This window comes from Neolamprologus brichardi, chromosome 10 (assembly GCF_056152115.1).
Source record: "Neolamprologus brichardi isolate AB-2024 chromosome 10, ASM5615211v1, whole genome shotgun sequence".
Lineage (NCBI taxonomy): Eukaryota > Metazoa > Chordata > Actinopteri > Cichliformes > Cichlidae > Neolamprologus > Neolamprologus brichardi.
The window spans coordinates 22,159,761-22,174,900 of NC_142113.1; the positions used below are offsets into that span (position 1 = coordinate 22,159,761).

Here is a 15,140-nt window from a genome sequence, read left to right on the forward strand (position 1 = left end):
AGAAAGCCATTATCAAGATGGCCCTAATGGGTGGAAAGCCTGTTTTTAAACCAGTAACAGACAGCATGCAGCTAAGCACACATGCCTGAACAATATGCTTGTGCTTTTAGTTAGCCTTTAATATATGCACACACTATATTTTTGCAGCCAGGAAGCATTACAGGTTTACTACAACATGTTCGTGTAGCTGTAATTCTTAGGGAGTAAATTTACTTTAATAAAGTTTAGCCATCAACTATTTCTTCTACAGACCCAGCTCTGGCATTGTTTTACTGGCTAAACCTGGTCTGCACATCATAACAATCACAGTTAAAATACTGTGGTCATCAAAAATTTTACTATTCAGCCATTTGTGTCCAAGCTACAACAGAGACAGGGGTCCTTATAAAGCCATAGCTACACCAACTTATGCAGATGCCTTAACTTTCCTTACACTCCAACAAAATTTAAAAATTTTAAGTTACTTAGTGATTGAAAATCACATGAAAATCAAACACGATTCACTTCTTTGTCCCTCGTCTCTGGGTTGTAAAGGAGCACAGTTTGTCCTCCTGGCATCTTTATCGTCCGTCTGGTAGCAACATCTCATCAAAAGTGTAAATCCAACTAAACAACATATATATTACACACAGACCTCATACTTAAAGAATGCACTATGTCCATATTCTCAACATGTGCAACCTGGCATGCATGGTTAAGGAACATTATCTGTATGGATGTCATGCTGTCCTTTTCTGCACATCCACGCCTGCACGACAGTCTGATTTTAACATATCATATTCATAAACCATCAGACTAAAACAGTTATATACACACTGAGTAGTCACCAGAAAATATTCTATGAGCGTTGAGCTTTTTGGTGGGGGGCTTGCTGTTATAATACATCAGCAAGTTGCTTTCTACTCAATTCACAAAAAACTGTGGGTGTTAAAATTTGTCTTATTTATATACAGTGACCACATACATAATGTGTGGCCTTACAGGATGGCTATAGATCAGTAGGTAGAGTAGGTCATCTACTGAATGCAAAGTTGGTGGTTCAGTGGCTGATTGGCTGCTCCATTCTTCATGCTTCATCCTTCAGCAAGATACCCCAAGTAACTCTCTGATGTGTGAATGGGTGAATAAGGCATGTTGTATAAAACGTTTTGAGTGCTCAAGTAAAAAAGTACTATAGAAGACTCAGTTCATTTACCACTGGAACCAGTATAGGGTTCAAGGGGAGGCTAGACCAGGCGGTGACCTCCTGGTGATCACTGATCCCTAGAGAAAAGTGTTCACAAAAAGAGGTATATGGTGATGTCACTAGCAGACTGCTGTGATCGCCTGTAGTTTGCATTGTGCACAATGCAAATTCATGCAATTCATCTGTAAGCAGTCGCCAACTGCTTGTAGAGTGGAAGCAGGAAGTGTGAAAACCAGAAACCGAGACTATTTTCTTCCAAAGTAAAAGCCTCATCTTTTCAAGTGTGTTAGTGGCAGCAATAAGGTAAAAGTTAGATTTTGAAGACAAACACTCTCCATTTCTGGCTAGCAGCACACTTTTTCCAAGTTTCAGTACTGCTTGGCAAGTAAATTGTTTGCTGATGAATCTGTAACATCCACTAAAACAATCTGCTACCAACAAAATCAATCATCAGGAGGTTTTTGGTGTAGCACCCTATTTACACCCAGGTTCACCCAGCGAGAGTCCTCACCCACTCGACACATTTCACTTGTGACCACTGGTGGACAGGGAGTCGTTGACTGATCCCCAGGATTATGAGACTGAGGTCTAACACAGAGAGAAAGTTGGGATAGTACCTAGGAAGAAAAACAACTTGTGGGGCTTGGGCCCAAAAAAATAAATCAAACCAAAACACACATTAGTGGCTGATCTACAAAGACTATGGCCAGATTGTTTAAAAAATTGTCACAATTGAGCTCCGAGACTCCAAACTGGAATATAATTACAGGCTGAAGCATTGTTTAAATAACTGAAACATAAACAGCAGTTAAGACTGTGAAACAGTATTGGGCAAAAATGGCAATGGTGAATTGTTGGGGTGGTCATGTTAGGTTCAATTTCAATTTCAATTTTATTTATATAGCGCCAAATCACAACAAATGTCGCCTCAAGGCGCTTCATAGATACAGAGAAAAGCCCAACAATCATATGACCCCCTATGAGCGAGCACTTTGGCGACAGTGGGAAGGAAAAACTCCCTTTTAACAGGAAGAAACCTCCGGCAGAACCAGGCTCAGGGAGGGGCGGCCATCTGCTGCGACCGGTTGGGGTGAGAGAAGGAAGACAGGATAAAAGACATGCTGTGGAAGAGAGACAGAGATTAATAACAGATACGATTCAATACAGAGAGGTCTATTAACACATAGTGAGTGAGAAAGGTGACTGGAAAGGAAAAACTCAATGCATCATGGGAATCCCCCGGCAGCCTACATCTATTGCAGCATAACTAAGGGAGGATTCAGGGTCACCTGGTCCAGCCCTAACTATATGCTTTAGCAAAAAGGAAAGTTTTAAGCCTAATCTTAAAAGTAGAGATAGTGTCTGTCTCCCGAATCCAAACTGGAAGCTGGTTCCACAGAAGAGGGGCCTGAAAACTGAAGGCTCTCCCTCCCATTCTACTTTTAAATACTCTAGGAACAACAAGTAGGCCTGCAGAGCGGGAGCGAAGTGCTCTAATAGGGTGATATGGTACTACAAGGTCATTAAGATAAGATGGGGCCTGATTATTTAAGACCTTGTATGTGAGGAGCAGGATTTTGAATTCAATTCTGGATTTAACAGGAAGCCAATGAAGGGAAGCCAAAACAGGAGAAATCTCTCTTTCTAGTCCCTGTCAGTACTCTTGCTGCAGCATTTTGGATTAACTGAAGGCTTTTCAGTGAGTTTTTTGGACATCCTGATAATAATGAATTGCAGTAGTCCAGCCTGGAAGTAATAAATGCATGAACTAGTTTTTCAGCATCACTCTGAGACAGGATATTTCTAATTTTAGAGATGTTGCGCAAATGGAAGAACGCAGTCTTACATATTTGTTTAATATGTGCGTTGAAGGACATATCCTGGTCAAAAATGACTCCAAGGTTCCTCACAGTGTTACTGGAGGCCAAGGTAATGCCATCCAGAGTAAGAATCTGGTTAGATACCATATTTCTAAGCTTTTCAGCGCCGATTACAATGACCTCAGTTTTATCTGAGTTAAGAAGCAGAAAGTTAGTGGCCATCCAAGTCTTTATGTCTTTAAGACATTCCTGCAGTTTAACTAATTGGTGTGTGTTATCTGGCTTCATGGACAGATAGAGCTGGGTGTCATCTGCATAGCAGTGAAAATGTATGCTATGTCTTCTAATGATGCTGCCTAGGGGAAGCATGTATAATGTAAATACAGGTCCTTTGTCTTTAACTGGTTACAATAATTACAGCAGTTTTGTCATTATGTGTCTTAGACAGGTTCCAAAAACAACTAGACCTTTTAGCTTATCACAAGAACCAAGATAAGGCTATTACAAATCAAAACACTTGCATAGTATGTTTTCAATCAATAGTGTTAATACCAGAACTAAATCACTGAGTTATATTTCCACATTTAAGATGTGAAACAAAAAATGATCAAGTATCACAACAGATTATAGAAGTCACAACCCTGAACCTTGAGACACACTTTTAGCTGAAAACATGGCAAAAATCACGTGTTGCTGTCATGCAAGCGTCTGAACACACTGCCTCGTTTCCTTCGGAGCTCCAGTGAACACTTAGCTGGTAATTACGATTTGCTTGGCTGATTGAGCCGTGTCATGTTAGAGGTGGAGCAGAGAGCCAAACATTTCTACAGCCTCAGTAATAACAAGCTAGGTCGACCCTAAAATGACATCTGGCTAACACACGCAATCGCATCAACATCTGCGTGTGCGCACACATGGGCATCTGCTCGTGCGCATGTTCATCTCACATCCCACGTTTGTGCACGCTTCGAAACTACTTATTCAAGTGAGGGTTTATGGCTGTCAGAGTCTATACTAAAACACAGTTTGTGTGCGTTTGCATGTGTACAGGCTTTGGTCTGAATGTGTCTACATCTGTAATTGCTACATAAGCCAGTCTGTTACCCTCAAACAGGATGGAGCTGCTGTTAATTTGCAACAGTGGCAATGGCACCTCTGCAAGCAACATTCCTTTTTTGGTAAATAATATGATGACTATGTGATGAGCAATTACATATCAAATGTGGAGACTCTGTAAAAAATGAAAAATAATTTGGGAAGAATATTAAAAAAATAAATGCAGAAAAAATAAAGACATTGTCATTCCAGTCCAGTGTTAAGCTTTGCTGTTTTGTTCTGCTCTACCTCTACTTTATTAATGTGGAAGTTTATTGACTAGGGCAAAAAAGAAAAAGAAAATACAGTAAAATCCCCCCACTACATTTATATGTTTGGGGGAATTAAGCCAGTTCTTACAGGAAATGCTTAACAAGGCTTCAAATATGAATGCTGCTGGAAAAGAAGGTATAAAGTCTAAACATGAGTATATCTGGAGCAGAGGAAGGTATATAAAACCGCCACAGTTTCTGTTTGGTCACCCAAAATAGCATCACCAACATTGAGTCTGGCCAAAAGTGACATATGGTCATAAGCACACTTTTAGTTTGCAAGTAGTCAGAAAGTCCTTTCTACAGAGCCTCACAACGTGCCAGTCAGATTGACCTTTTGACATAGAGGCTATCGTGGGCATGGTGGCATACAAATGGACTGTGCAGAAAGGGGATTTCAGGATATAGCAGGCAAAACAGTTTTGCTTAACTGTAACTGCTGTCAAAAGAAACAGAACCTTGACAAAAACATTAAAGAAACTCCTCTGACCCACATGTTTAACTCACCAGTCTCATCACATGACGAACTCTACTCAACTGAAAACCAGAAAGTGACAGGAACAGGCATATTTTACAGTAAGCCCAAGGTTAAAACTGTCATAATAAAAACACAAGTGAAAGCTGTCAGGCTACCCCAGGCAAACAGCAGCAAACTGTAACCAGCTAAACCTTAGGGGCTTCCCGGGACAGTCACACATCCCCCTCACTGTTTACAGAAAAGCCGAGGAGGTGGAGGTGTGTGTGCGCAGACAGTTACTTATGTAACTGCAAAGAGGACTCTGACATGCTGTTAGATATTACAGACCTGTTGCAACGGATTCAAAAGCACATGACGCAGCACAGCGCAGGTATACAAAGATTAACTCAAAAAATTTGCTGACTTGCTCTTTATTTGCCAGCACCCTGCTACAATGGCACAGAACACGCAACAACTTCTCCCTCTCTCATCCCGGCCTTAGTGAATCAGGTCACGCCGTCTGATTTCTGGATCCCACATTGGACAAAAGCGGAATTGTCTTCGTAGCCGCACATCAGCTGACCAGCGCTTTGTCGTGAAAGAGAATTGGGCTAGTTTGCTGTTAAAAAGGTATATTTAGCAGAGTGGAACATCTGCCCTTTGCAGGTTCTGTCCTATCTGAACAGTGTAAATAATAAACTACTTTGAACAAGCATGTTCAAGCTCCATCCCTGTTTGTGGTTTGCAAGGATCACTCTGTGCTGCAACAGCGAGGCCAAGTAATCCAAACAATTTACCTAACAGAGCAAGAAGGTCCATCATGATGTCTTTTGTGGTGTTAAGTTGTAGCCAAGAATTTTTGACAATTTGTCAATGACCAACTTCAGAGACTGGTTCAACTCTGCTCACGACAACAAACGGGCAATGGATATACTGTTTGTGCACTCTGGCCCTCTCATTAATGAGCAATGAGGATCTTCCCCATGGAAGACACGTTGGACAAACATCTTCCTGCTGCATCAACAGTTCTTCAGCAACATCTCCCAGGAGGAAACAGACCTCTGTTTCAGTCTCCAAGTGACACAACTTCCAATTTGGTCATGCACAAAAGCAGCCGTAGCATGCCTGAGTTCCTCTTAACTGGTAATTCAATAACTAGGGTTCATTCCCCAGAGGAATTTGGAAGACTTTTTCCAGTGCCATCATAACAGATTTTGTTAAACACATTACTACTGGTCATCTTAGCATCGGCACACCACTGAATATGTTGTTGAATACAATAATCTATTAAGCTTTAGCCAAAGAGATGATTTCACATATGGTTAAACCAAATTTCTGAGTCACTTTAAAAGTACTTAACTCATCTCTGTGGTATTATCCAGTTCTGGAGTACCAGTCATAGTTTCATTCATTCTTGCATGACATTCTATTATTTCTAGAAACCAGAATCATGGTCAAATACTGCCTGTATTATGAAAATTGTTAATGCTCAACAACAGCCAGTTTAATTTCCCATCACACAATCCTTTCAACTACAATTCTTTGAGCTGTACAAATGAAAGTACCCTTTATCTTTGTCATTATACCGCTGCAGCAGCAACATTGGTAAAGGTTTGACCTCCAAACTACGACTTTTATCAGTTCATTAGACAAAACAGAAACGGAGAGTAGACGTGTAGTGGCATCAACCTTGGCAAATTTGAATTTGGATGCCTTGCTCTTGTGCTCAAAGACTTAATAAAGAATATATATTTGTATTTTATCGACAACCAAAACATTTTACAGATCTTTTGAGAACTAATTTTTATTGCCATTTGTAGATGTGATAGGCTAAACTTGGATTGGGAGCTAAATATCCATGAAAATTTCAAAAACATACCCCCAAAAGCTTTTGATTTACTGGACGCTTTTGAACTCACCCATCTCGCACCATCAAGCAGGTTTTTTTGTGTCTTCTCTCTCTTGTAGTTCATACTTTTTCCTTCCCGTTGTCCCTTTCCTTCCATCTATCTGCAGGGATCTCTGGCTCCAGGTAACCAAGCTACTCTGTGTTTATTGTTTGTTGTTGCTCATTACTTTTCTTTCTTTTCTTTCCCCACACCTCAAACAGTCCTGGCTGTCTCCACATTGTTGTCATGCATTACAGCAGCAGAGAACACTGGCTTTTCTCTGTAATGCTTCAAGGTCTTAATCTTACTTTGCTCTAACACCGTTTTCACACAAAAGCCATGTGACTTATTTCAAAGCACTTTAATAATAATGGATTTTATATAAGTGCTTTTCGGGGCCCTCAAAGCGCTGTACAATTCCATTATTCATTTCTCTCACATTCACACACTGGTGGAGGCAAGCTACAGTTGTAGCCACAGCTACAGGGTCTACAGGGCAGACTGACAGAAGCGAGGCTGCCATATCGCGTCATCAGCCCCTCTGGCCATCACCAGTAGGCGGTAGGTGAAGTGTCTTGCCCAAGGACACAACGACCGAGACTGTCCGAGCCGGGGCTCGAACCGGCAACCTTCCGGTTACAAGACAAACTGCCAACTCTTTGAGCCACGATGGCCCACGATCACTTTGAACATGATTTTGTTGATAAATTATTATCTTTATTATTATTATTATTATTATTATTATTATTATTATTATTATTATTATTATTATTATTATTATTATTATTATTATTATTATTATTATTATTAGTAGTAGTAGCAGTAGTAGTAGTATTACAGAACAATTTTAGCACTGTATCCTCCTGAGAACCGAGGAAAAAAGAATCTTCCCATTAAACGTTTTTTTCTTTGGAGCTAAAAGAGGTAACCCAAATACAGGAGATATCAATGCAAAGCCCAGGATGTCCTCTATGTAGTACATCAGGACTTAATAGGGTACCTGAAATAAGTCAAAAGATATAGACTAAAAACAAATGTCCATTACAGAGAACATGCATTAAACAGTACTTTTGCACCAACAAGGGGATTCCCAAAGAGCTACTGGGAAACTGGCATAACACAGCACGTTGTTTAATGTGTCCTTAAAAAGAATTGAGGAAACAAGCGGAGGACAAAAGAAGAAGCGGCAGGTCTAAATATATACACATCTATAGCAGATGAGCAGCATCTGAAAATCATATCTTACGAACCAGTGGTCTTTGATTTTTTTTCCTATCAATCATAGATTGGTCTCCCCAGAGCCCTCACCTCAGTGTGGGATCATCTCAACAGTGAAGAGAGCAAAATTCAGCCAACATCCACAGACGAGCTTGGAATGTCCTTCAAGATTCTTGGAGAACTATTCATGAAGATGACTGAGGTAACATGAAATGTTACCTAAGAGAGTTCAGGCTGTGTTAAAGAATTAAAGTTGATCTTATCCGACATCGACCGTCATGCTCATTACAATTGTAAAAACTCTGTTTTTGCCTTGGACACTGGATTTCCATGTATCTTTGCACAGTTTCAGTGAAATCTCTGCACCCATTTCCCATTTTCTTAGGAAGATATAAAGAAATGTGGGGTGGCTCAAGACTGTAGCACATCACTGTATGCAAGCAAACTACACTGAGTAAAAACAGCTGCTAACTGTCAATTTTAGTATAGTTGAACCATGACATCACAAATTCTGAATGTGTTCATTTGTTAAAGTTTATGCCAGAATACGATTTCATGCTGGTCAGTGCAGACATTTGGACCAGCCTCTAGAACATACCACAGTAATACTGACCACCGAATCTTCCCTCCTTACTGCATGTCATTTTGAGCCCTGCCCGTCATTAACTTTACATCAATGCAGACTTAAAAGGCGCAATAAAAAGTTAGACTTGAATAGTACTGACAGGACTATTAAAGACACAGCAAGTCTTTAATGGCACTTGTTTGTCTTTGCACATGCTGATGAAAACTGTGTAGGCACAAGAATGAACTTTACACTACACCGAAGCAGGAAGTGCTGTCACAGCCTCTGAGGTGCTCGTGACTCCCTACCAAAAGTGAAAGCCTTGGATTTCATATTTTTGAATGGAAAAAACTATTAGTTTAATCTTTTACTAGGGAGGTGGGATTATGCTTAGCCTTAGCTGAACCGTGGTTCACTGAAGTAAAGATACGCATAAAAGTTACACATTAATGTTTTGTTTAAGGTTAGTAGCCATGGTTCACCCAGTGTTATGTGATAGGAGCTGCCCTGATTAGGATGATAAGATTAACATTTGAATGTTGGACATTTGCTGTTATTGAAATTCATATCTTCTTGCTTTTGAAGAATAAACATTAGATAAACCTTGGCATTAAATGTATACACTAGCATGCATTTTCCGACCTTCTTTGTCGTACACGTCATGCATTAATGTTTGCTTTTTCCTCATTATTTCTCTTGTAAATATGGTCTTGGCCTGTAATGCTGATCGTGACTCCAAGTTTGACCTTTAGAGAAACAGAAATATTTTACCACCACACCTAAAAGTCATATTCCGTTCAATCCCACTCTGATTTTTACGCCTTTCTACAATAAAATTTTTTAATGTGAAATAAAGGCTTTTGTTTTTAGATTAAAGGACAACGTTTGTAGCGTATCACAGCCTCAAATCCCATCAGATGAACAGCAGCAGATATCAATGTGGATGAAACACAGTGCACACCCTCTCTCTCACTGTAAACGCCTCACAATGTACGCTAATGGGAACAAATGTGCTGACAACATGAGAGGACACTATGCACTGTGATCAGTCAAATTCCCCCGCCTAGCCTCTCAGCATGCCTTATCAGAAACACACACACACACACACAAAGCAGAGTGTAAGCCTTTCACATGAATCCAATGAAACTGAGACTTTCACACCTGGAGGCTTCTCACCTCTCAATCCTTGTGATTCTATCAAGCCCACATGAACCAGATTTGACTGTTTTCCCCTTTATTTCAATAATTAGGGATATCACATATAACTGTCAACTGCAACCTCCTCACACACATTTTATCAGTCTCACACACTCACGCCCCTTCCAACCTCCACTTACTTTTCAAAGCCTGGATCAGAGCCTTGCTGTCTTTAATCAGCTCTTTGATGAACTTGTTGGTTTTGTCCAGCTCTAGTTCGTGGGACTTGAGTCTCTCCCTGAACTGTGGACTGTCCAGGTAGCAGTCGCTGAATTCCAGGGCAGGTAATCCCATCTTCTGCACCACCACCCGGCAAAAGAATAAACGATTGGGACAGCAGGAGGAAAGAGGAACGAGATGATGATGATGGAGGGAGAAAACCTGTTGTTCTGGTGCTGCTTTTGCTGTTGTAAATGATAGAAAATCCAATTACAACATGAAAACAACAGGGCGGAGATGGATCCGAGAGAAATCCCTACCTACATAACCTCGTTTTTCTTTGCAAAGGAAAACACTCAGGCAGACACACAAGGCAGTAGCAGTAACACAACAAGACATCCAATTAAAATTAAATTTCAAAAGGGGGGGGGAAGACAGAGCTGAATAAGTGTCTGGAAATGGCTTTCAAAGAAAAGGTGTCCACTTGCTCAGGTAAGCCGGTGCTGCATTCCTCTCGAACGACTCATTCTGGACCGGACAGACTGAAACAGGGCCGAGGAGGAGGGAGGCAGCAAAAAAACAAAACTCCGCTCGTAAATGCGGTGTCTTCCCTGGGCGGTTTTAAATGCACTGTTTTCTCCCAGCACCGCTCAGCTCAGCGCCGCAGACCGTAATCAACCTACCCCGACAAGGATAATCTACTGATTGACGTCTGTCTAGACCAATGAGATGGCAAGGCACGACGTGGAGGGCAGTTTCGACCGTTTAGGGGCGGATCAAGCGGTGAGCTTCTCCAGAGCAAAGATGGGTGGGATAAAAGAAGAAGGGTCCACTCTGACGAAGTTTCCTGAAACTGCATTGGAAAAGTGAACTCTCAGACTTAGATGGAAAGAGCAGCACCCAGCATATAAACAGTGAACATATTCGCACATTACTACTTCATTCATAATTAATTAGTAATTATTTCTTAGCAGGTAGGCTTAATTTTAGAAAGTCAACATTCTACCTTTGATACTTCAACCAATGTCAGCATGTTACACTCTAAACAGAAAAACAAAGAAAGTAAATCACTGGAAGAAAAGTTAATAGCTCACCAAAGCCAACACACATCTGATCTCCTAAGACCTGTAAATGTATGTACTGTATTTTATCCCGGTCCACTGGACCACTTCTGAACATCACCAACCACTACCCCAGCTTTGCCATCCTACATACCTGTGCCACTAGTTTACAAATCTCAGGTGTGGTTAATTAGTGCAATGAAAAATTATATGCCAATAGTTTATGTCATTAAAGTATGAAGTTAAGCGACAAAGTGGTTGTCTGCTTTTGGTTTGTTTCTATGCAGTTATATTCGTTGTGTTTCATTACCACTAGATTCATCATATTAATGAAAAGCTAATGCAAGTCATCTATTTGAGTAATCCCATTAAAAGGCTGTTTTTCTGGAGATGATGTCACTCACAGTGCTTCACAAGCTAGGTCAATCAGCATACTATATCATGCACTTCTGTCCCACTACAGTGTACATGGAGGAAAATAAAGGGAGTATCAGGTACACAACAGTTACCTTTAAACCGAAATGATGAGCTGATTACTTTCTTTATTAATTTCTTGGTTTTTCCAAAAGCTCAAACACCAAAAATATTTGGTTACTATTGTATAAAATAAGGATTTCTGAAAGATTGGAAGGCATATCTTTACATCTGAAGAAGCGAACGGTTTACATTTTGAGTCAAAATTGCTTAATTGTTTCTATTGAATGGTGTGAACTTAAACCCGTGGGGTAAAACAATGTCAATTGGAGCTTCCCAGAAAGTAGGCTCGCTCTGGGATGAAAGACTAATAACTGGGTCACATGTATGAAATACTTTTCATTCATTTTATTTCAATGACTGGAACATGTTTCAGCTTAAAAGCGTCCCACAGGTCAAAACCTGTCAAAGGCCGAGTGAACCATCTTTTTGTGAATAAACGATCTGTGTATGCAGCGGCTCCGGAGTCTGGTTGGTGGGAGGAGACGGTGATGTCATTTCAACCAGAGCGGGGGGTTTCTGTAGAGAGGAGAGGTACCCACCAAGGCTCCATCACCTCTGGCGCCCTCTACTGGTAAGATGCTGCATAAACAGAGAGGGGGCATTACGTGTAAGAGGTGGGAACTCGGAGACCCTTGCGACTCACCCTGTCGTATATGTATTTCCGGGAGGAGTATGCAAACTGAGTTACTGTCGATTGCGACACGCCAATTTACTGTTAATTTCGCAGTAAAAGAGCATACCTTATTTTTTGCACTGGATACTGGGAAAAACTGGCTGCGAGTTTTGTATTTATCGCGTAAAACCAACCACACCTGAGCGCACTAGTTTGCCTTTTCTGAAAATCTGGTCCATAGTTGTTTGCATCACATTAAAACAGCTGTGATATTTTAAAATATAATGTAAAAAAATACGCCATATCATCAAAAATATATAAACATGTAACAGGCTGTAATAAATATGGTTCCAGATGGCTCTAAACTGGTAGTTTTAGATATGTTTTTTACACTCTATGGCTCTCTTTGATAAGAGGGAACATCCTTAATATAGTGATCTGATCTAGCTGTGAGCACTACAGGTGGGCTGATAGATCGATAGTATCGATATTTGATGGAAAGGCGTGATTTGTTGCATTAGCTAATAACTGTGGCAAGTAAAAATGAAAGCGATTTATCTTTGTGTTCAAAATTGTTCAAATTAATAGTGATTTATCTTACTATGACTCACTGTTCTCCCCTACATAGGCTATTGGCTTTGGCAATACTTGCTCTGTATTTATTTGATATCAGCTTGATACTGATCTACTGGGAGATCCAGTAAAGCTTGATACAACTGTTATTTGAAGAGGCCTAATGCATTTCCGCCACTGATTCCTGTCCTGAGATCTCACTTCATGTCACTGATACATGCACACTAAGTGCATGTGGCTATTGTGTGAAAACAGCTCATATTTAGAAGTGTCACTTCCTCTGTCAGAGTAGAGCACTGCATCTAGTCGCTTGCTCATTACCCCATCTGTCACAGTCTGGTGTACGCAGACGTGCAATGTACAGGAAGTCACCTGTTGTTTATGTATAAATTTTAAAAATCCAGGAGGCTAGTTTAAGAACCAGAATTAACCACCACACAATGAGGTGATGCAGGAAACAGATTTTTCTTTAGGATTAGCATTTGGTCTTAATAATTTTCTGATAAAGCCAAGAAAAAATAGACCAGAAAAAACTGAAAGGGAAGAAATTGTATCTGAAATGGAGAACATAGCACTTAATAAGACAACTGAAACAAATGCATTTTGATGACAAGCCCAAGACTGTCAGGAACTCAAGAATTTAGGTGGAATTGTCTAGAGAAAAAGAAAGCACTGTTACAAACCTGCCTCAAGCATCAGACACATTATTGGGGATTTAATTTTTGGCAGAATACTTGTAGATTAATGGCACTTAATCAGCAGCATGTCAGAGATAAAAGCATATGATGACTAAGTGTCAGTTAGCCTTTTAAAGCCCCATAAAATGAATTCATGCAATATGAACTGAGATGAACCCAAGGAGAATTATCAGACTTTAGCTTTTTAATCTGTAACTTGTAGTTTGTTGGTTCACTCACACCAATTTTTGGTGCCAAAGCTCTGACAAACAACACTATCTGCACACAATCTCACTGGCAGGCAAGGCTGGTGTACAAACTACAAAATTAAGAAGCTAATTAGCCACATATTTGTTTCAGGAATGGAAATATTGAAGTTGATATTCACCAGCTGATCACACTCAAACACACAAACACCCAATAAATGCTAGCGTGTAAATGTTCATTTGATACTACTTTCACTGTTCTGATACCGTGCCAATAAAAAACTGAGAATGCAGGTTTAATGAGAATGCAGTATAATGGTGCATGCTCTAAATATGCCTGTGTCAGCTCTGTGGACATGAACAACAGACTTGATTTTTGCAGACTGAAGCACCTCTAAGGTTAACCCATTCTGCCATCTTGTGGTTAATAGAAGCAAAGAAAAAGAAGCAGTTCAATGCTGATGGAACAGGTGAGAGAAAAGTAGGTCAGATTCCTCAGTTTTTGGTTATCACTCTTTTTTTTCTGCACATTCTTGACACGGTCTTGTGTTTTGTGATCACTTGACTTCAAAGGGATGGTTTTAACCTTTAGATGCACTGCAGAGGATGAATTGCGGAGAGAAAAATCCATTAGAAGAAGACGGGGACAAAGTAGTCAGTGTGAATATATCACCTAGCCTGCACACCGCCACTGTTTATTCTCACATAGCTGCAGGACAGACAGTGAACGGCTGCAAAAATAGATCTTGAGATTGCCATGTCTTGGAAGCCATTTCCACCATTTTTAGAAATGTCAGCGCATCACAGTGCATATCCAAAAATGTCTATTTTTATAGGCTTTGGAAAATGCTTTTAATATGTCCTGCAGCATTTTGAATCATAAATTCCTATCACTCCCCCCAAATTCCCAACATTAACCTTGTGTAAGAGCTAATGTGAGGCTGTCGATCATTACTGTGTTATCTTCTGGACTTACATTTCTTTTTTTAATGTTTTTTCCTCTCAGAGCTGCTTCAGTGTTTCTGCCAGTCAAAAATCCGCCTCATATCTTTTGGTTAACCTTTTAGGAAAGTATGTCTGTTCATTTTCAAGATTACAGAGCCATTTCCTTCTTTCTGTTTTTTTTTTTTTTAATGAATCTTTGTTTTGGAAATGAAGTATTTTGTTGAAAATACAACTTTGTTTTTCCTTAATGCCTCATTTAAGTACAGTATTCCTCCATTTACACCCCACATACTTTTACTGTATACATGTAATGCACTCGTACTTTTGACACCTGAGCATTATATGTTTTGCAGGAATTTAATGGAATCCTATTATCCTTTAATATGGGAAGCAGAACTTGGAATCCAAAGGCACTGGGATTATGTTAAATCTGGGAGCTGAAGTCATTCCCTTTGTGTCTCTTATAAATGTTTATATTGTGTTGCCTGCCAGTGTCTCCAGGAGGACACCACTACAAGAATGTATCAGTGCTCAGTCAGACAGGCGGCCTGGCTCATTTCTAGGGTCTGGCTTGTCCTCCTTCTCCCTCTCCAGTCGTGGATGGTAATTTTAGTCCTGACGTTAGCCTGTTAAAATGCGTCCTCTGACGTTGTTAGAAGAGGGGGTGAGGTGAGGGAGGAGTGGATGGAGTTCAAATTCATACTTAAGAAGCCCGTATAAAGGCCAGACA

General features: G+C 40.2%; 1 protein-coding gene across 3 annotated transcripts in view; it reads right to left on the bottom strand.

The window, feature by feature from the left end:
* Positions 1–10,600, bottom strand: part of LOC102778086 (rho GTPase-activating protein 26-like) — a 90,285-nt gene extending 79,685 nt beyond the window's left edge. The window contains exons 1-2 of one of the 3 annotated variants that reach the window (XM_006784965.3): positions 10,179–10,600; positions 9,840–10,103 (exon numbers count right to left, since the gene is read on the bottom strand). In XM_006784965.3, coding sequence (XP_006785028.2) covers positions 9,840–10,103; positions 10,179–10,257 — 343 coding nt within the window. In that variant the 5' untranslated portion in view covers positions 10,258–10,600. Of the gene's footprint in view, positions 1–9,839 lie in introns of all 3 variants that reach the window. The other 2 variants (XM_006784967.3, XM_087847414.1) reach the window with 2 other exon arrangements.
* Positions 10,601–15,140: the final 4,540 nt, after the last annotated feature.